The sequence below is a fragment of the Bombyx mandarina genome, chromosome 21 (assembly GCF_030267445.1).
Source record: "Bombyx mandarina strain Sakado chromosome 21, ASM3026744v2".
NCBI classification, from domain to species: domain Eukaryota; kingdom Metazoa; phylum Arthropoda; class Insecta; order Lepidoptera; family Bombycidae; genus Bombyx; species Bombyx mandarina.
In genome coordinates this window covers 8929294-8947999 of record NC_143227.1, presented here as the reverse complement: position 1 = coordinate 8947999, position 18706 = coordinate 8929294, and the positions used below count along the sequence as shown (strand labels likewise).

Here is an 18706-nt window from a genome sequence, read left to right as displayed (position 1 = left end):
TGATAATATACAATGCATTACATATTATAATAGTATTACGTAGGCTTATGAAAAGGAATTACTTGGCAGAAAATAAATTAAATTCTCTACATAAACAAATTATAGACGATAGGCATTTTGAAATCGTAAAAAAGTAAATTATGCATTTATTTAATTTTACAGTCGATTTAACGTATTCCAACAACGATATAATATATATCCGCTTTAGCAGGGAAACTATTTTTTGAAAAGTAGAAAAAATATAACTTAAATAATTCTAAAAAAATAAATTGACAACAAGTTGGATTTTCGACAACTCAAACTCTGACCAGTTTAGCTTATACAGTGTAAATTTCAAAATAGAATCTTATAAATTTGAAACAATACACAGATAGAACTGAAACAAGAATGACAAAGTTAAAAAAAAGAAGGGTTTGCAGATTAATCAAATGAGAAATGTTCTTTTGAATCGCATTATTTACAAAAAATACATTTTTCCTTATATATTTTTATAGCCCTTGTAGACAGACGGGTATATGGCCCATCTGATGGTGAGTGGTTATCGTGGCCCATAGACGTCCGTCCGCCTACCGTAATTCACATTAATTGCGTCATGGTATTGTTTGAGCGGTAGGCAGCGGATTGGCTCTGCCCCTGGCATTGCTGAAGTCCATGGGCGACGGTAACCACTCACCATCAGGTGGGCCGTATGCTCGTCTGCCTACAAGGGCAATAAAAAATAATAATATTGAACATACCGGTAGCTGATGAGGTGCTTGTACGCGCTTAAGACGAGCGGGCGCCGTGGGTGCAGGAGCGGCAGAAGCCGAATACCAGCCACAAGGGCCCACGCCCTGCGCCGCACCGTGCACTCCGTGCTAGAACAAAATGTTTGTTTGATTTCATTTTGTTTTAGTTACAACCTAGTCAGAATCAATTTTCATGATTTTTAACTCGCCAGAAACTCCGATTGGCAGATAAAAACAATGTTAGAAATGACTATGAAAATAACATAGTTTTAAATGGAAGATGTCTAATGTTGTTTTGATATTTCAAATTATCTTTGCATAATTTTTAGAACGTAAATTTATTTTCTAAGATTTTAATGATTATTTCAATAAATATCGTTTGGTATTTAATTATTTTAGTATGTAAAAATTATTATATACTTGCATTCCTTAAACCATTGTATAACAATTTAAAATTTGCTTCATTATTAAGCCCATATCTGTTTGGGCTCTGATTTTGTTGTTACATTATGTTCCTAAATAAGGTCAAAACGTGACTTGATTGACCGCATCACTGCACTACGCAGAGACGAGTCATCAACACAAATTTTGATATCAAACAGCGTACGTATTATTATACAAAGCGGCCCACTGGGACCGCGCACCATTTTGAGGGCAAGGATTATTAAGAGCACTTTATTGATAACGATAAATTGTATGTACCAATTATGTCTAATCTCGTACTTGTAGCAAATAGCTTGTGCTCAGACAAAAGATAATATTTCTACACAAAGCCGGTTAATGGTCCATTGAAACGCACAACCTTGGCTGACAGCCAAATTTGGTGTGGTACAGGTACGTTTGACCACGCGTTTACGCAGATTCTTCGGATTTGTATCATTTTATCGTTTTATTTACTAACGAGGTTGCCAAATAAAATTAGACTACGCGAATAACAGACGATGCGTTTTCTGTTTGGAAAATTGAAAAAAAACAGTATTCATTGCCATTACATTGAGAATGAATATTTATGAATAACTTATATAGAACAATAATAGCATCTTGACGTAATTGTGATACAGATAGGTTTTGAATAAATTCTAAGGATTGGGCATTTGAGCTGATTGAAGCTTGCATTTATTACTTACTTAAGAATACTCATCTGAGTGGGCGCACCTACACGCAGCCGAGAACGGCACGGTTTTGCTCAAGAGCTTGCCGTCGATACATCGTTAAGGAATGTGCAACAAACGTGCCTCTGTTTGTTACACATCACCATAATTGTAAAGTATACTTGAGTCGTAATAGCGCCACGACAGAATGACATTAAAATATGTATTGTTTATCTTTTAGATTTTAGATTTTGGACGCATGTACTGCTTTTGTTAGAACAAAAAAAAGTAGCATAAACATAAAACTTTGCACATATTACTTTAAAACCAAACTTTTATTGAATATATGAGTGAACGAGCTCCCGGCCTAGATGGTGTTATTAACCGCTATTGGAGTCCATAGACATCACAAAGCGAATGACGCCACCCACCTTAAGACAAGAAGTCGAAGTCTCAACTGAATTGCAATGTCAGCTGGCCCCACCTAATTGGAACGTATTACTGCCGCTGGACCGAAGATATAGGCAGTGATATGTTGTTTAGCAGCGCGGACATGTAAGGCGTACCAGTACTAAAGGTATACTGGAATCCTGTGTTTATGTTTATAAAACAAGTGAGGATTGTATAGACAACGATACAGGTGTTAGTAGTATTAGAGTAGCCGCCGAGCTCACATAGACAGAGTTAGCCACTCCACAGTGCCCTGAATATGTTTTGTCACAACGGACTCGGAGTTTAAATGGAAAAGTGAAAGAAGACCCGAAATAGACAATGCTCGTTTATTGTGATTAAAAGCAGAACAAACTATTACCCTTACGATCTTCGGACATAAGGTGTTTAATAATTTTTTTCTTTTTTTTTTCCGAAAAAATAATACACATTAGGGCTTAGATACCTGTGCCAATGGCGGATGCGCCTGATGACGATGCACGTCAGAATTCATGACGGGCTCCCCTACTACTCCCGCTCACCCCTCATCATCTGTAGACAAGAAAAAAAAACAAATAAGAACTTTATCCGATTTATAAAATCAAAAAGTAAACATATTTGGCGATAGGTAAAACTAAAAAAAAATACAATTCCGTGTTCACAGGAACTACATTTTACATGTTAATGCTGTTTGTATAAATTCAATCTTTCTACTACAAATATTATTTTGAGCTACTGAGCTGAATCTTTCTTTTAAAAAAATAATATTATTTTTAGTACTAGTATCGGTTTTGAGCTCACGGGGCTCAAACCTGACGACGTTGCTAACACGAACCCTAGCAAGAGCCGTGCTTCGCAGAATCCACCACCGGATCGGAAACGAGACCCACTGAGAAGATCCGGCGAGAAACTCAGTGGGCTACTCTTGCATCGTAATTTTCGCCAGCGTAGAGTTTATAAAATCTTCAATTATTACGAACACCTAATTTGTTATATATTATGTAAAATGGGTAGTATTTAATGAAGCTTCACGTGTACTTCTTGAGAGCACGCGAGAAGCCGCGTTGAGAGACTATTTCATTTTTCCACACTTGCCTACTTCAAAGATGCTAAAGCTAAACAGTTATGACGCCTAAGCACCAGACTTAAAGTAATAAGTGCAATCTTTAATCAATTGATAGGTAAGCGTGGGATGGTGGGCGTGGTTGTGATTCACTCTCGTCCTCCCGCCGCGCCGCGATGATGCGGAACTAACGACTGGTGGCGCGGTCAACGAAGCGTGGCCGCTGTCGTGACCACTGTACTTAGCTACTGTGTGAAGTAACTTACGTAATTCAATTTCGCACCGACGATACACTATGATAACTAGTAGAAGAAATTGTAATAATAAAAACCGGACTCTGTGTATGTATTGGATTAGAATGTAAGCTGCGTAATTTAATAATAAAATTGAGGGTAACAGAAATTGACAACTTGAGTGATTTTACAAACAATTTGTTTCATGTATTTATTTAACTATAGGTACTTTGTTTGGTTTAGCATAATTGTAACGTGTTTGTTAAAAGTGTAATTGAAAAACCGTATTTAGTACGTAAAAAATAAAAAAATCGATTAGTATTTTAATGAACCGCGCATGTAGTTTAATGATTCGAGGCCATAAACATAAAAAACATATATTTTTCTCCCTACTTAATCGTTTATAGCCTTAGGTGATATTCCAACTACGCCGCGTTTGATAGGTGAATCCACGGAACTCAATCTTGAAGGACTAGCCAATATCAGCCCTATTAAGAGCAGTGCTTTGCTGAATCTACCACGGGATCGGAATTGCGAGCCATTGCGAAGGTTTTCAGCGAAAAGCTTGAAGCTCTATGGCTAACATTAGTCCTAGCTTACTTTGACTAGGACAAATATTAGCTAAATTTTTAAGCTTTACTTTAGTATTTAGTTATTTTAGGCTGAGTAGAATAGTCCCTCATGACTACTTGCAGACAGGTATACAAAAAGAAGAAAATATGTACTACAAAAAAGCTACAAAACTTTTAGTTTTTGTTTTTTGTTTTTTTACGCATGTAAGAAGAGTACTTATTCAACTTTGATGTCCTAAATTTACTTTTAGAGATCATAGGTTGCTTACCTACGATCTTCCAAAGCACGAAATTCAAACGATTGAAATCTTAGTGTTTTAACTGTTATTTTGCGTCAAAATGTAATAATAGGTAATATTAGAATTGAAATTAAAACCTCCAACGACCCCGTGTAAGATTCACATTAATAATTATTTACAGGTGAAGTTGAGTTTATTAGCTTTAAAATGGATCAATATTACAATGATTCAGAAAGCGCTTAATAATTTTAGTATTATTAACATGTTACAATACAGTTATTTTAATCGGTTTCGAAACGAAAACATGGAAATATTTCGCAAACGCGTTGCAAAAGTATTACGGTTTATTGTTTTTCACTTGACCTAGCCCGAATGCGAGTTTACATATGAGTAAAAAACGTTTCACAATTTACCCACTATGATTAGCGGTAGTATTAGCGGTCAGCGTGACGGACAATATTGCACAATTCAATAACATACCCTATTTAGGTACCTTCTCATACAGGTTTTTTTAATACAAAAAGGATTTACTTTTGTCACGCTATAAGATCATAACGAAGACTCAGGGTCGAACACGTCATAATATTTACGACTATTGTAATTCCGATGCAAACACCATTTGAATGTTTGTTCTTATTACCACCCACATTGCTAGGCGTAGTAATGTCATGATTATGATGCCCTGCGTGAGTATCATGCAGCCACATCTATGTCTGTTACGAACCTTTTAAACGTCTAAACGTACTTTCTAATTTTAAGTGGATTAATTAAACATTCTTATTCCGTAACGCAGAAGCTAAACGTGCATATCTTATGGATCTAAACGAAGTTTTTTTCTTCAATTTAATTGCGTGAACATTTTAAATCATAAGTACAAACAGCATTCTTGCATAAAACGTCTCATCAAATTAGGCGACGTGATAACAGGATACATAGATATTGCATTACGTTGTAGGCCAAATGTATTTACATAAACAATTCCATTACAATTATAGATGTATTGCAACTGTTTGCGGTTGCAAGCGGAAAAATACAAGACGACTAAACAATATTATGGAGATTTGGTTATGACATGAAACTTACTTAGTTCTACAATACTAGGTCCAAGTACAAAAAAATTACAAGAATGCCATCTATTAAAGAAAACAACATTTCTCATCTCTACATTAACACATTTCCATATTTATACACTATGCAAGATTTCCCGCACTTTCACGGATAAGTATTGTGGTTTTCTAGAAGCCGTTAGTTAAACATGAGGCTGTAGCGGGGTTGAAGAAATCATAGTCACAATGCAATAAGACCAATGAGAGATGGATCGACTCTCGAACAGACAGTGGCGCGTGCCGAGTTGAACGACCACGGGACCATGTGCACGTTTCACTTTCATCGGACCCCGCCGAGACCGCGATCGGCGTGTTCACTAAACAACAACATTTTTCATCACCCCGTCAAAGTTGTTCTACATTTATAAAATGTTAGAATAACGTGTCAATCATCCTTCTTTGTTGGTTAATTATTTTAACTAGTGATCCTTTGGTGGTCGAAATTCGACTATAATTAATTGAAATTAAAAGTTTAAACATTATTATGGTTGTATTGTCAAGGACTATTATACTTCTATAATAATACAGATTTCGCCAAAACTACACTATAAATAAATAATATTAAAGACAACAATATTAATCTATTCTCAATTTGACTACAGACTCTAAAGATTATCGAAAGTTTCACAATTGACAATACACAGAGAGTATATATTTATACGTATATGTTGTGTCAAATACATGGTAGTATGTGTAATGTTTTCTTTATTGATTTAATGTATTTTTAATGCACAATTTAAAAAAAAAATATTAGAGTTCTGCACTTCTTCTCTATGTTTTCATAAGTGTGAGAAATTTCATACTCCTCCGTCCGCGCAATTTTCGTAAAAAGGGGTACAATGTTTTTGCTTCACGTATTAATACATAGATAAGCCAGTTTCTATATGACGTTCGCCTATTTGAAGTCTTTTCAGCTGTTATTTCTGTTGTTATTAGAATATTAGTACTAAGTAAGCTTATGTCTCAAAGCGGGTCACTGTTTTGACGTTCTATGGGTTCCGGTAACCGCGTAACATCACGCGTGGGCCTTGAGGTGGGTAATAAAATAAAATTTATTTTTATAATGTTGTCGTTCACTCTTATTATTTTATTGTTAAGCTTTTATTCCTGATTAAAGAGAGTAAATAGATTTTATTTCTTATTAGATATTTCCACTACTAGAATTTTATTCACTGTACGTTTTAAAATCACAAAAACTTAATAATCTTCTTCTAATTAATAATAATCTTCTTCTAATCTTAAAAACAAAATAATGCTAATGTCGTATATATATATAAACTAGCTTGTTCAGATTTATTTCTCGTAAGACTCCAAAAACATTCGTAACTCCCACGACAACGTAAAATAAGTGTATTTTACGTTACTGTTTTTCTGTGAGTTTTCTAGGATATTCTAAGAAATGTGAAGTTTTAGAAAACATCCAACGAAGTCAATGCAATATTTAGTCTTGTTACGAAATTTATTACTAGTGAAATTGCTTCCTTCCTTTAGGCAAGGTCTTTACAAACGGAAATTCCATGTTTCACTGGAAACATTACGAGTAATATGTTGAATTTTTCTTTTACTCATAATACGATCCTATAGTTCTGTTAAGTGTTATATAATGAAATCCAGTTCTTTGTACTTCTATAAGCATAAAAATACCAGTAATCAACATCATAGAACCCCTTATGACGGAACCCTTTATGACGTTTATGAATGATTCGCCTTTCCCTGCGGACGTTTTCATGTCTGGGGTCTATTTGGCGAGTTACACACAGCTAGTCTGCGTAACATAATTTACAGCACGAGAATAGTGGTCGCACCCCATATTTATTGCAACGTGACTCAACCAAGTCGTAAAACATTAGCTATTAGGTTACCACGTGCTTAAATCGATTATATTCATATAATGTTCCTGAGATGTTTATTAAATAAACTTTACTTGATAATATTGAAGTTTGACGTTTAGTTTTGGAAAACTTCTAGCCTGGTAAAGGTACTAGTCAGCCTGCGTCACAAGGTCGATATTCATACTAATAAAATAATTAAATGTTGTAATTCAATAAAAATCTTGATTAATATAATATTCTTCAAATAAATTAAATAACTATACAAGTATATTATTATTTTACAATATTGTTCTTTGTTGTCTAAGACTGATGTACTTACTGAACGAATCCAAATACGACCTTGTATTGGCAAATCGGCATCCTTTACATGAAAAACAAACGTTAACTGAAGCTTCACTCAGTATTATCGGCGTATCACAACAAGTATAATTATTTTCCACAAACTACAATAATATATTCCACAACACAATCTTGTTTACATACTTAAAACTGCGGACTGTGAGTCAGAAGCGGGGGCACGGTTTTTTTTTTGTTTATTTACATCGTAACAAGTGTGCTATAGTCAACACTGAAGAGTACGAATATGAGTACCACGAAGAGCGCGCTTGAATGAAAAACAACCGTGTGGATATCGCGGAGGCCACTCACAAACTATCGGCGGTCGGACCCAGTTGGAGCGGCGATGGCTCATTATTCTATCCACCTACTAGTGAATTTCCTTATTGGGAATAGAACGAAAAATCATTTACAATTTTAAACTACGCCATTCGGTTTAATTGCGTAATCGTAAGGTTGGTTTCATTCAGTAGGTTAGTAATTCAATCTCCGATCATCACTAGTTATGATAACAAAAATTTAAACATACCTAATTACTTAAGAATTGATAATTCTTGATTGATTCACAAACTAGTTAATATTACACATTCTGATTATTATACAAGTACAAAGGTGGTGTTTACTAATGCGGGAGTTCTTGCTGTAGCGTGGCAACGAGTTCATAGTTACATACATTAATCATTACATTTTTACGATTAATTTTTATCACTCTAGGTCAGGTTTTGGAATCATACCTAAAGATGACATCTAATAAAGTCAGAACGACTTTATATCATGTGCAATCGAATGTTCTTTTTGTTTCTTAGACTTGTGAAGGAGCTCACGGTTCAGCGGGTGTTAAGTGGTTCCCGGGGCCATAGACATCAACTTTTTTTTATCTTTTGGGAACTTTAATTTCAAGATAGCCATATTAAGTCCAGTGAAAATTTAGGCGGCATTAAACAGCATACGGATTATTAGAATGTTTTAATTTTACGCTCATTAACAAAATTAAACACGTTATTCTGAAAGACTAGGTGAAAACAGTTTATTTCTTTTACTTTTTAAAATATTTTTTTCTTATTACGGTTATTCTTTCAACTAAAGTGAAAGTGTTATAATGTAATGACCGTATCAATTAAGAGTTTTTTGAAAGTGTTGATGAACAATATAAAAAATTATGGATCTGATTTAATAGCTGTCATTATAAGGAAACCCTGACTTAATTACGTAAAAAATGCATAAGGAGACTAAGAAACAGGTATCGATTTCCTAGTACGATTGTTGCGATTCTTAAGTTATGGCGCAAAGCAGAATAGAAAATCGCTTCAATATCAAAAGTACATATATGTACATTGTGTTTAGAACATTGCGATGTAGTGTAATTCAAGATTTTTAGAATTTAATCTATATTAATATTATAAAGAGGAAAGATTTGTTTGTTTGTATTGAATTGGCTCCGAAACTACTGAACTGATTTAAAAAATTCTATCACTGTTGAATATCTACGCTATACACCCCCCCCCCCATGACATAAGACTATATTTATAATATTTTCAAAAAAATTAGGGATCCTTACTGAAAATCCAATAATGTAACCCATTGTGTAAAAAAAATTGTTAAAATTCTTTACATCGCGTGCGCTACTTCCGAAGCGAATCCAGGGCGGGCCGCTATAACAAATAATTCCCCGTATTTGACGAACATTTAAAAACATCTCTATTGACACCTGAAATAGCAAATATGTAGATGACGTATTCGAGAAATTAATTATTGTCGTCACGGGTTTTATTAAAGCGTATGCAGCGAGAAGCACAATGTGTAAAATTATACGATTCCACAACCGTGTAGTGGCAAATGCAATACAATTAGTGGTATTTGTGGCAACTGGAGCGTGAGAGGAATCCGGCGCGCATACGGTAGTGTTCGCGAGCGCATTGCTCCGTAACCGAGTTTCGGCGTTGTCATCAAAACGACCTCAATACAAACGAACAGACAGACACCAACAATGGATTCCTAACTTCTGTTGGCATTCAACTTTCCTATCCAAATATCGTCTATTCGCATTAAAATTGTACAATCTCCAAAAGTATTCGAAATTGAGTTAATATGTGGAATCATTTGGTATCACCAGTATTTTTCTCATCTGTCTCATGTGTTCAATACTGTCAAAAGACCGTAGTTTACTTTTTTTTTTTAGTTCCTATGTTTTTACTACTATTAACAAAATTAACACATAATTTTATCTTACTTTAAAAGACAGATAACGTAACTGGTAAAAAATAAAAACATAAATGTTGCAAAGATATATTAAAAGATAATTTTAAAAATATCACATGTTAAGCTGTTAACTTAAAACACTCTCCTGTAAAATTAGTGAGTTTTGAGACTATACAGTTTTAATGCGAAAAGACGATATATCATTATAGACTTTAAACGTAGACGTATGAGGTTTGTTTGTAACTTAAAGTGTTTAGTCAGTTCAGTCATTTAACAATGGCAGACATGAGTGGATGAAGGTGATAATATGATACAATTTGTTAAATTTGAGAAAACGGGCAACAAACATTTGTTACTTGTACTTTTTATTCGTACATAAATCCCATCACATGAAATTTCTAAAAAAAAGCATTTAAATCCGGAGTTTTAAGGTCTAATATGGTTTACAGGCACATAGCACCTTCATTCTACCTAGTCAGGTCATAAATTCTGTCACATGTTTAATGTAAAATAATTGAAACAAGTTTATTCATTATGTAACCATTCATATACCAAAATGAACTTAACAAAACATAGATTCTTATGACACTAAAGTTTATTCAAAATGACCTCTGTGATTTTGAATACAGGCCTTCAATCTGCGCGGCCAGTCGTCTATCGCAGCACGAACGAGGTCCATGTAAATTTCGGCGGCTGCCTTAATCAAGGATGTCTTGAGTGACTCCAAATTGGGATGAGGCTTTGAGCACGCCTTTTCCTCCAAGTGTTGCCATATCTTGTAATCTAACGGATTCAAATCTGGACTGGAGGAGGGCCAGTCTTCGTGCCGGATGAAGTCGATTTCACGCGCCGCCAGCCAGTCTTGTGTGCTCTTCGCTCTATGAGCTGGCGCCGAATCTTGTTGGAATACCCAGTGCCTGTTATTGAGCATGGTATGAGAAACAGGTTCCACAAGGTTCGTCAGGACTGTATTTTGATACACAACTGCATTCGTTTTTACACCTTTCTCACAAAAATGTACCTCTGTTAAGCCCCAATAAGACTCCCAACCATACCATGAGCGAGAATGGAAAATGACCTCGTTGGACACGCGGAACACGGTTGCTCGCTTCTTCACTACTGTGTGCGTACACCTTATCATTTTGTTTGTTGTAGCTCTCTTCTACGGTAAAAATTTTTTCATCCGAAAAAAGAATTTCCCGATATTTTTTTCCCGCATACCGCTTCAACAAAGCGTGGCATCTCTTCAGTCTCAGGTCCATTAGACGAGCATTCAAACGATGTCCTGTTTTTCTTCGATATGCCCGAAGCCCTAAGTCTTCATTTAACACACTTTTCACCGTGGTTCTGCTTAACCCCATCTGAAGGGCCAACAGTTTCTGCTTACGTTTGGGATTTCTTTGAATTCGCGCCTTCACAGCTTTTATCACTGCTGGATTCCTAACAAACCGAGGGCGACCACTTCTTGACCTGTCATCTACACTAGAGTCTTCATTGTATCGTTTGATGGTATCGATAAACGATTTGACGATCTTTTGGTTATATTCAAATTTTTCAGTATGTTAAAAATTTGAATTGGCGCGTAACTGCAACGATGCAACGCAATAACTGCAACACGGTCTTCTTTAAGCGTCCACTCCATATTTAAAAATGAGTAAATTTCTAAAAGTATACATTTTTATTTTCATGAACAATTCGAAATTCGAATTCAATAAACTTTTTTGTGGCCAGCATTCTAAAAGAAAAGTTTTTACTGTGTGACAATACTTATGACCTGACTAGTTATGTAAAAACTCAAAAATTTTAAAAATAGTACTTAACCCGAAGGGGTTGAAGATCCGCTTATGTCTTCAATTACTATAACATATTTTTTTTAAAGTCCCATATTTAACGTTAACCCACAAGTGTGCCATATCGGTCTTTTGTAAACTAGCTCAATATATTATTGTGGAACTCAATTTTAGTTTCACTGTCCAGAGAACATTTAGTTTACATTGTTAACAAGTAGTTGAGAAGTTATGTACGAGTGCGATGTTATGTCTATCTTTTTGTTTGAGTGTTACGTGCGTCTAATATGGTTTTGCGTGTGCCTCGATGATGTCATCCATCACAGTTTGACCAACACCGAGTTGACATAACGAATCAAAAATTTGGTCACATAAATGATTAGTAGTTTATGAATAAATTACTGGTGTGAGTGCAACGCGTTTTTCGCCTACTGCGCAGAGGTTCGAGACTCGACATAAGCCGCTGTTTTTCTTTTTTTTTTTAAATTGTTATGTTCTTTTCTGTCATCGGGAATCGCAATTTTGTATGTATGTCTGAAATTTTGTATTTAAATTGTTTAATGAAGTAATCGATAGTTGTTGCCTGTAGAATACCCATACTTCAGTATTTGACACTTGTGTGCACGTAATGATTGCAGTAGCACGGGGAAACTGTGTTTTCGCAATATCATAAACGATAAATACGTAAAAAAACACTTAATATGGCAACATTTTAAGTATATATTTAATGTGTCAACACGATTGTTTTACGACGTGTTGACAGATGTGCGTGTAATTATTATTAATATTAATATTTAGCTTTTTATGACTGTACATTTCTATCAGTAAATGTTACATTTTATTGCTTGTTTCGTTTCTTCTACTGTTTTACAACAATTTGACGTAATTAATATAATGTAATTAGTACTTGGCGTATGTTAACGAATGGGTGAAGGACTGGCATTATAGTATTTAAATCAAACCCGCGATTATTTGCGTAGTTGCTCATGCCTTGAGAGACCGCGTGGGTAGGTACTATCACCCTGCCTATATGTGCCACGAATCAGTACCGCGCTTCGGTTTGAACAGTGGGACAGTCGCTACACTTACAATACAATGCAGATTTAGACCTCATTCTCAAGAAAAGCGGCGACATTCACATTGTGAGCTCGGATAAGTACTTGATAATAGGCAGACAGTGAACTCGTACAGCCATCTGAGGAATAAAAAAGTAATTTCCGACTGCTTTAAGTACATAATTGCATTGCTAATTTTTATTTTTTTTTATTTTTTTTATTGCTTAGATGGGTGGACGAGCTCACAACCCACCTGGTGTTAAGTGGTTACTGGAGCCCAAAGACATCTACAACGTAAATGCGCCACCCACCTTGAGATATAAGTTCTAAGGGTATCAGTATAGTTACAACGGCTGCCCCATCCTTCAAACCGAAACGAATTACTGCTTCACGGCCGAAATAGACAGGGCGGTGGTACCCACCCGCGCGGACTCACAAGAGGTCCTACCACCAGTACTTACGCAAATTATAATTTTGCGGGTTTTGATTTTTATTACACGATGTTATTCCTTCACCGTGGAAGTCAATCGTGAACATTTGTCGAGTACGTATTTCATTAGAAAAATTGGTACCCGCCTGAGATTCGAACACCGGTGCATCGCTCAACACGAATGCACCGGACGTCTTAATTAAAGAAAAATATTTTTTTTGCCAAATGGTGGTAAAGTATATTTTCTAAATTAGGTAATCTATACTAGTTTTTAAATCTACAGTGCTTTTTACGGACGTTCCGTAGACTACTGAACCATGCATCCGATTGACATGAAACTTGGTATCCATGTAGAAAATACATGTACTTAATGGATAGGCTAATATCTATATGAGTGTTGGACTCGCTAATAATAATGACAATAAATAATAATGTTAATTTTAAATGCCCAGCGAAGCGGGCGAGTACGGCTAGTAGATTATAATACTTTATCATAGTTTTACGATGACTTTTTTTTAAAGATTTAATTCATATAGTATTACCGAATTTAGTTTGTATTATATTTTTTCCTAAATATACAGATAACTATTAGTTTTAGGCTGCTATTAGTGCTAGGCTTTTTGTTTGCTTTTTTCGATCGCTAAACATAAAAGTTCTCTTTCAGACTTCATACATAGCTTGCTGTCACATATTAACAGGCCAGATATTGTTCATGATATTGCAAGCGAGACGGGGTCACTGATCTCTTAAGTTTGGCGTCCTTTATCAGTACTTGCACGTTGACATCGGCATTAACAATGACTCACAAGAGATGGACACGCTTTAATTGGCTTACTATATTATCCACAATTATTGTCGGTAAGATAATCTTTTGACATCATAATATATGTTTTGAACAGCGATATATGTAAATTTATATTCATCAGTCACGATCAACCATAACAATACGCTTCTGGGGTACTAACGTAATATAGATGCTTACCTAGTTGTTTTTTATATGTAATTGACTTTGATTCGACAAGGTGATGGTCACTGAGTTTATCCGTGATCAATGGCGGACAGCAAGGATGAGTCAGAATTAGGTACAACATCTGCGCTCTGATGTCCTCTCTATATTTAGCTGCGGACGTTGCGGTTGTATTTATTTAATTATTCCATTTATAATTTAATTTCAATAGAACTGACTGAAGGGCGAAATAGTAAATGCAAGTGTATTTTTAAGTTAAATAATTAGATTACTATGTAATTATAAAGTTCAATAGATTTTAATGAAAAAATACAGAAAAAAAAAATTATTTAACAACTTGTAGTGCTATTTGTTTAAAAGAGTATGATGATGTATAGTCATTGACACTCATCAGTACGAATATGACTAGGAGCACCGCTAAGCTATTACACTACATTTCATTAGAAATCAAAATGCAAAAACGTGCAATTGAATTTTTAAAATAAAACTCAAAGATAAGATATACAGTATGAAATGGAATAAATTTCAAAGTTTAAATGTAACATCCACTAAATAAAAGCAATTAAATAGGTAGACGGAAAATATGTTGTTTGTTATTATTTAAAATGCTCATTATTATTTATAAGTCGTCGTACGTAGCCTAAAAGATAAAACGCCCAATGTACTTGTATCGAGCGATTCGACTGTGTCCACAACAGTGACCTAATCGACGTAATAATTGAATACAATGATTTCTTGACTATGTTCTACTATTCCTATTTTACATGCAGGTTTCCACGATACATGAGTTTCAAAGCTCACAAATCACAAGTTCGTCTAGTCTGTTCTAGAAGAAGTTCAATATTGAGGCCATAACTTTTTCGCAACCTTCTTCCACGCAGTCACAACTTAGATAGACAGAAAAGCTATATTTGAAATTTACCTCGATTTGGTTTAAAGGGATGACCTCGTTAATTCAGCCTTCAGTAATTCAGATGTTTCAGTTATTGTGATGGGCGAGTTAAGTAACTAGACGCCTATGAGTGTGCTTCGGTCAATTCGTGCAGTGCTACTACTAGTTTTTTGTATTTTTTTTACTTTTCCAATTTGTTTTAAGTACCTAAACCAAAATTGTTTTATGGCTCACGCCAAAGCTTATGACTAACGCTGCAATGTCGTTTCCACCATAACTTTTAATTCTACATTGTCAACTAGTCTGCAACACTTTGTTCTATAGGTAAACATTTCCAGAATAAAATTCTTGAAACCTAAAACGTACTGTATTTTCTTTGACCAGTTTTTTTCCTATTCGACAGACGTCCATTTCTGGACATAGGCCTCCGCCAAGCCTCGCCACGAAGATCGGTTCTGCGCTGCCCGCATCCAGCGGATGCCCGGGAACCTCAATAGGTCGTCGGTCCATCTTATGGGAGGCCTACCCACGCTATGTCTTGCGGTACGCGGTCGCCACTCAAGAACCACTTTGGGCTATGTCGGTTACCATGGTTTTCCTGCGAATCTCCTCATTTCGGATTTGATCTCGTTGGGAATCTCCGAGTATAGCCCTCTCCATTGGGTGACCTTGAGTCTTCCCATAAAGCCAATTTGGCAATAACTTCCCCGTATACATATATCATTATTCTTTAGAGCTATTTTTGCAGCGTTGGTGCCAAAATGAAACTCCTTTTCGTAAATAGTGCGATTTTTTTAAGTTATTTACATTACGAACGGAACAATATCAAAGAAAACTCAAATGACGCAAAAATAAATGAATCACTATGAATTCGAAACGGAAATACACAAGCCTAAGTTTGAAATAAATTTGAATTTCGAATTCTTAACCAACCCTCAGATATTTGAGATCAAAGTGGCCAATTCGACCTAACGACAATTTCATTTGTAATATAAGGAAGAAGGAACCAGTTAATTATTTCTCTGGTGAAAAAATTCATTTCGCTTTGTTTACATGAAAAAATTCAATTGCTTATAGGCAGCCATATACTGGAGATTCATGGAAAATTATTAATTTTTCCTATTGCCTCCTTGTGTTTCCTGACATGTGATGGATATGATAAATATACTTTTTGCTTGGATATGATAAATATCTTTTGAATTTTTTTTTTTATGTATGTAAACATGCATGTGCTTCGATACGTATTATAATGATAGAAAGGAATCCTGAGCTATAAAAATGTTTATTATTTTGTTAGTAGAAGAAATATTTGTTAAAAATATTTGTCTCAATTTGTTTTGTATCAATTTTCATTAGAATAAATGAATCTCAAACAACAAACTCTCAAAAAACAACAAACAATTATTAGTGAGGGATTCAAATAAAAGATTCCCACTTAAAAATCGCTACAGCTTAAGTACTTAGCTTTCTTGAATTATTGTAATTAGAAATACATGCATGACGAAATGTTGTTTATTTTTACGTAGTTTACACTAAACTTTGCAATCACAATAAATTATACGTTTCTTCATCCACTAAATCATGCAAACATGTAAAAAATTTTTGAGTTGTTATTTCTTGTAGCTATTGAAAAAAATTATTATCAATTTCAAAATTCAATTTCAATATACAAAGTTTCAACCAATTTCTAGTAGCCGAAAATTAGTACAATACTATGTTCAGCACATCAGTCTCTGATGTTCTAGTGATCTAACAGACACTAATTCCGGTTATATCACATACTTTTGTATGTATATATCCCTTTCATTATTCAGATTTCGATAATGTGAATATTTTTCTGGCCTTTTTATTTGGAACAAATATTTATAGACAATATTATAATTTCGATTTCTGTGATACAAATTTTACCAATGTATTTATAGACAGAGGTAGTGGGTTGATAGTCAAGACTATTGTTATAAAATGGATTCAATCAGATACTATTAAATTCTTAGTTTCCTAATAATTTGGTAAATAGAAACAATCCAGAAACTGCCAATGATTACATTACCTACATTAAAAGTTTTGTAGACGAAGTGGTGAATAGTATGATTCTTACAAACATAGTATGTTTTATACACATATCATAAGTTTTAAGATTGGATGCTGTTAAGAATATGAACCTCCTAGAAATACATCTTTTTTAATACTTACAAAATATTTGTATCACTTATTTAAAATTAGTTATGCATGTCTTATTATGATGAGAAACTTAGAGGAAGAAAAATTTTAGGCCGACCCTTATATATCCTTGTAGGACTATTACCTATGCTCCAGTATTTTGGAATCAATTTCTGATCACCACAGTGTATCATAATACATGATAAACGCTTATTGCATAAAATTGGGAATTTTTGGTTCATTTGTATATTTGATATTTTGATATGTATGATTATGAACAACTAAATAGAGATCTAGGAGAACAAAAAGCCATACATTTGTTCTTGTCTTAGATAAAATGAGTAGGTAAATTCTTTTCATGTTTTATTTTAATATAACAAGAAGGAAGGAATATCCAATACTCTGAGCATTTAAACGTACGTAAATAAATATTGAGCCCGATACTGTTAATGTGACAAAAAATCAACAATTAAACCATTTTTATAATGAGACTACGCAAAACAACAATATGCAAAAAAATCTATAATGTGTATGCTTTTAATGATTTAGCTAAATATCCCATAAATAATATTATTACGATTGAATTTTACTTCAAGTGTTTATCCCGTGTGTTTATCTTTCATTTAATGAATGGTTTTACATTTTTTAATGAGGATGTCTCGTCCGTCCCGCCTACAGCTTGCAAATCAACTACGAGAACCACGAGACTTATCAATTTCTAGACAAAATTATTTTTAAATAATGACTTACCGATATGACACAAATCAGATAAGGCGATTCAGCGATAAAAATTTCCCCACTTCATAACAAAACTGGCATAAAATTGATAAAATACTATTTCATAAACACACAACACATACGTCATTCAGACGTCCGCCATCTTATACTGTTTTGTTTTGTTGAATTGAATAGGCAAAAGGAAAGTAAAGGATACTCCCTTTTTTGATTAGAAGATTCAAAACCATTTCTTGTGGCCAAAAAAACAAATAGAAACGCAAATAAATGAAGTTAAATTTACTATAGTTAAACATAATTATGCACTGTCACATACATTACCATTATTTCAACAACACCATTATTCTTTACTTAAAGTTTAAAAAAAAATTAATTTCACCAAGTACAAAAATACTTCAAACACACCACGAGCTTCCACCAAAAATCCCCTGTTTTAAAAAGTATGGGTTTGAACGTGTGTATTTGTGATATACATGGTACCGTGTCTAATTTTAAAGTCGAGGCGCCATGGCCAGTCCGTGCATCCATACAATCTATTGGGTAACTTTAAAAAAGGATTTTAAGAAGGACCAGAAAAACACGTTCAAATTAAGCCGTAAATTCCACTTTTAAGTAAAAGTGCTTGAATTTGATTTGACTTCGGTCTGAATCCTAGGTCATTCAATAAACAAATAATTCCTCCTCCTCTTTGCGCCGTTCTCCTCATTACAGAGGGTTGTGACTCCCCCACTGCATCAATCTCTCTTGTACAATTGTTCTCCATCTGCTGCAATCTTTGGCCTCGCGGAAGGTATCATAGAGCAAACAAATAATTAAAAATCACTACGTTTAAAAAAACAAAAATTCAAGTGT

General features: G+C 34.5%; 1 protein-coding gene across 12 annotated transcripts in view; it reads right to left on the bottom strand.

The window, feature by feature from the left end:
* The window catches only part of Csk (C-terminal Src kinase), a 44013-nt gene extending 26004 nt beyond the window's left edge, over positions 1-18009 (bottom strand). For 4 of the 12 annotated variants that reach the window (XM_089736547.1, XM_089736544.1, XM_089736550.1 and 1 more), the window contains exons 1-3: positions 17870-18009; positions 2715-2800; positions 738-857 (exon numbers count right to left, since the gene is read on the bottom strand). In XM_089736547.1, the coding sequence (XP_089592673.1) occupies positions 738-857; positions 2715-2762 (168 nt within the window). In that variant the 5' untranslated portion in view covers positions 2763-2800; positions 17870-18009. Of the gene's footprint in view, positions 1-737; positions 858-2714; positions 2801-7612; positions 7949-17869 lie in introns of those variants that run through there. The other 8 variants (XM_089736554.1, XM_089736552.1, XM_089736548.1 and 5 more) reach the window with 5 other exon arrangements.
* Between the last annotated feature and the right edge of the window lie 697 nt (positions 18010-18706).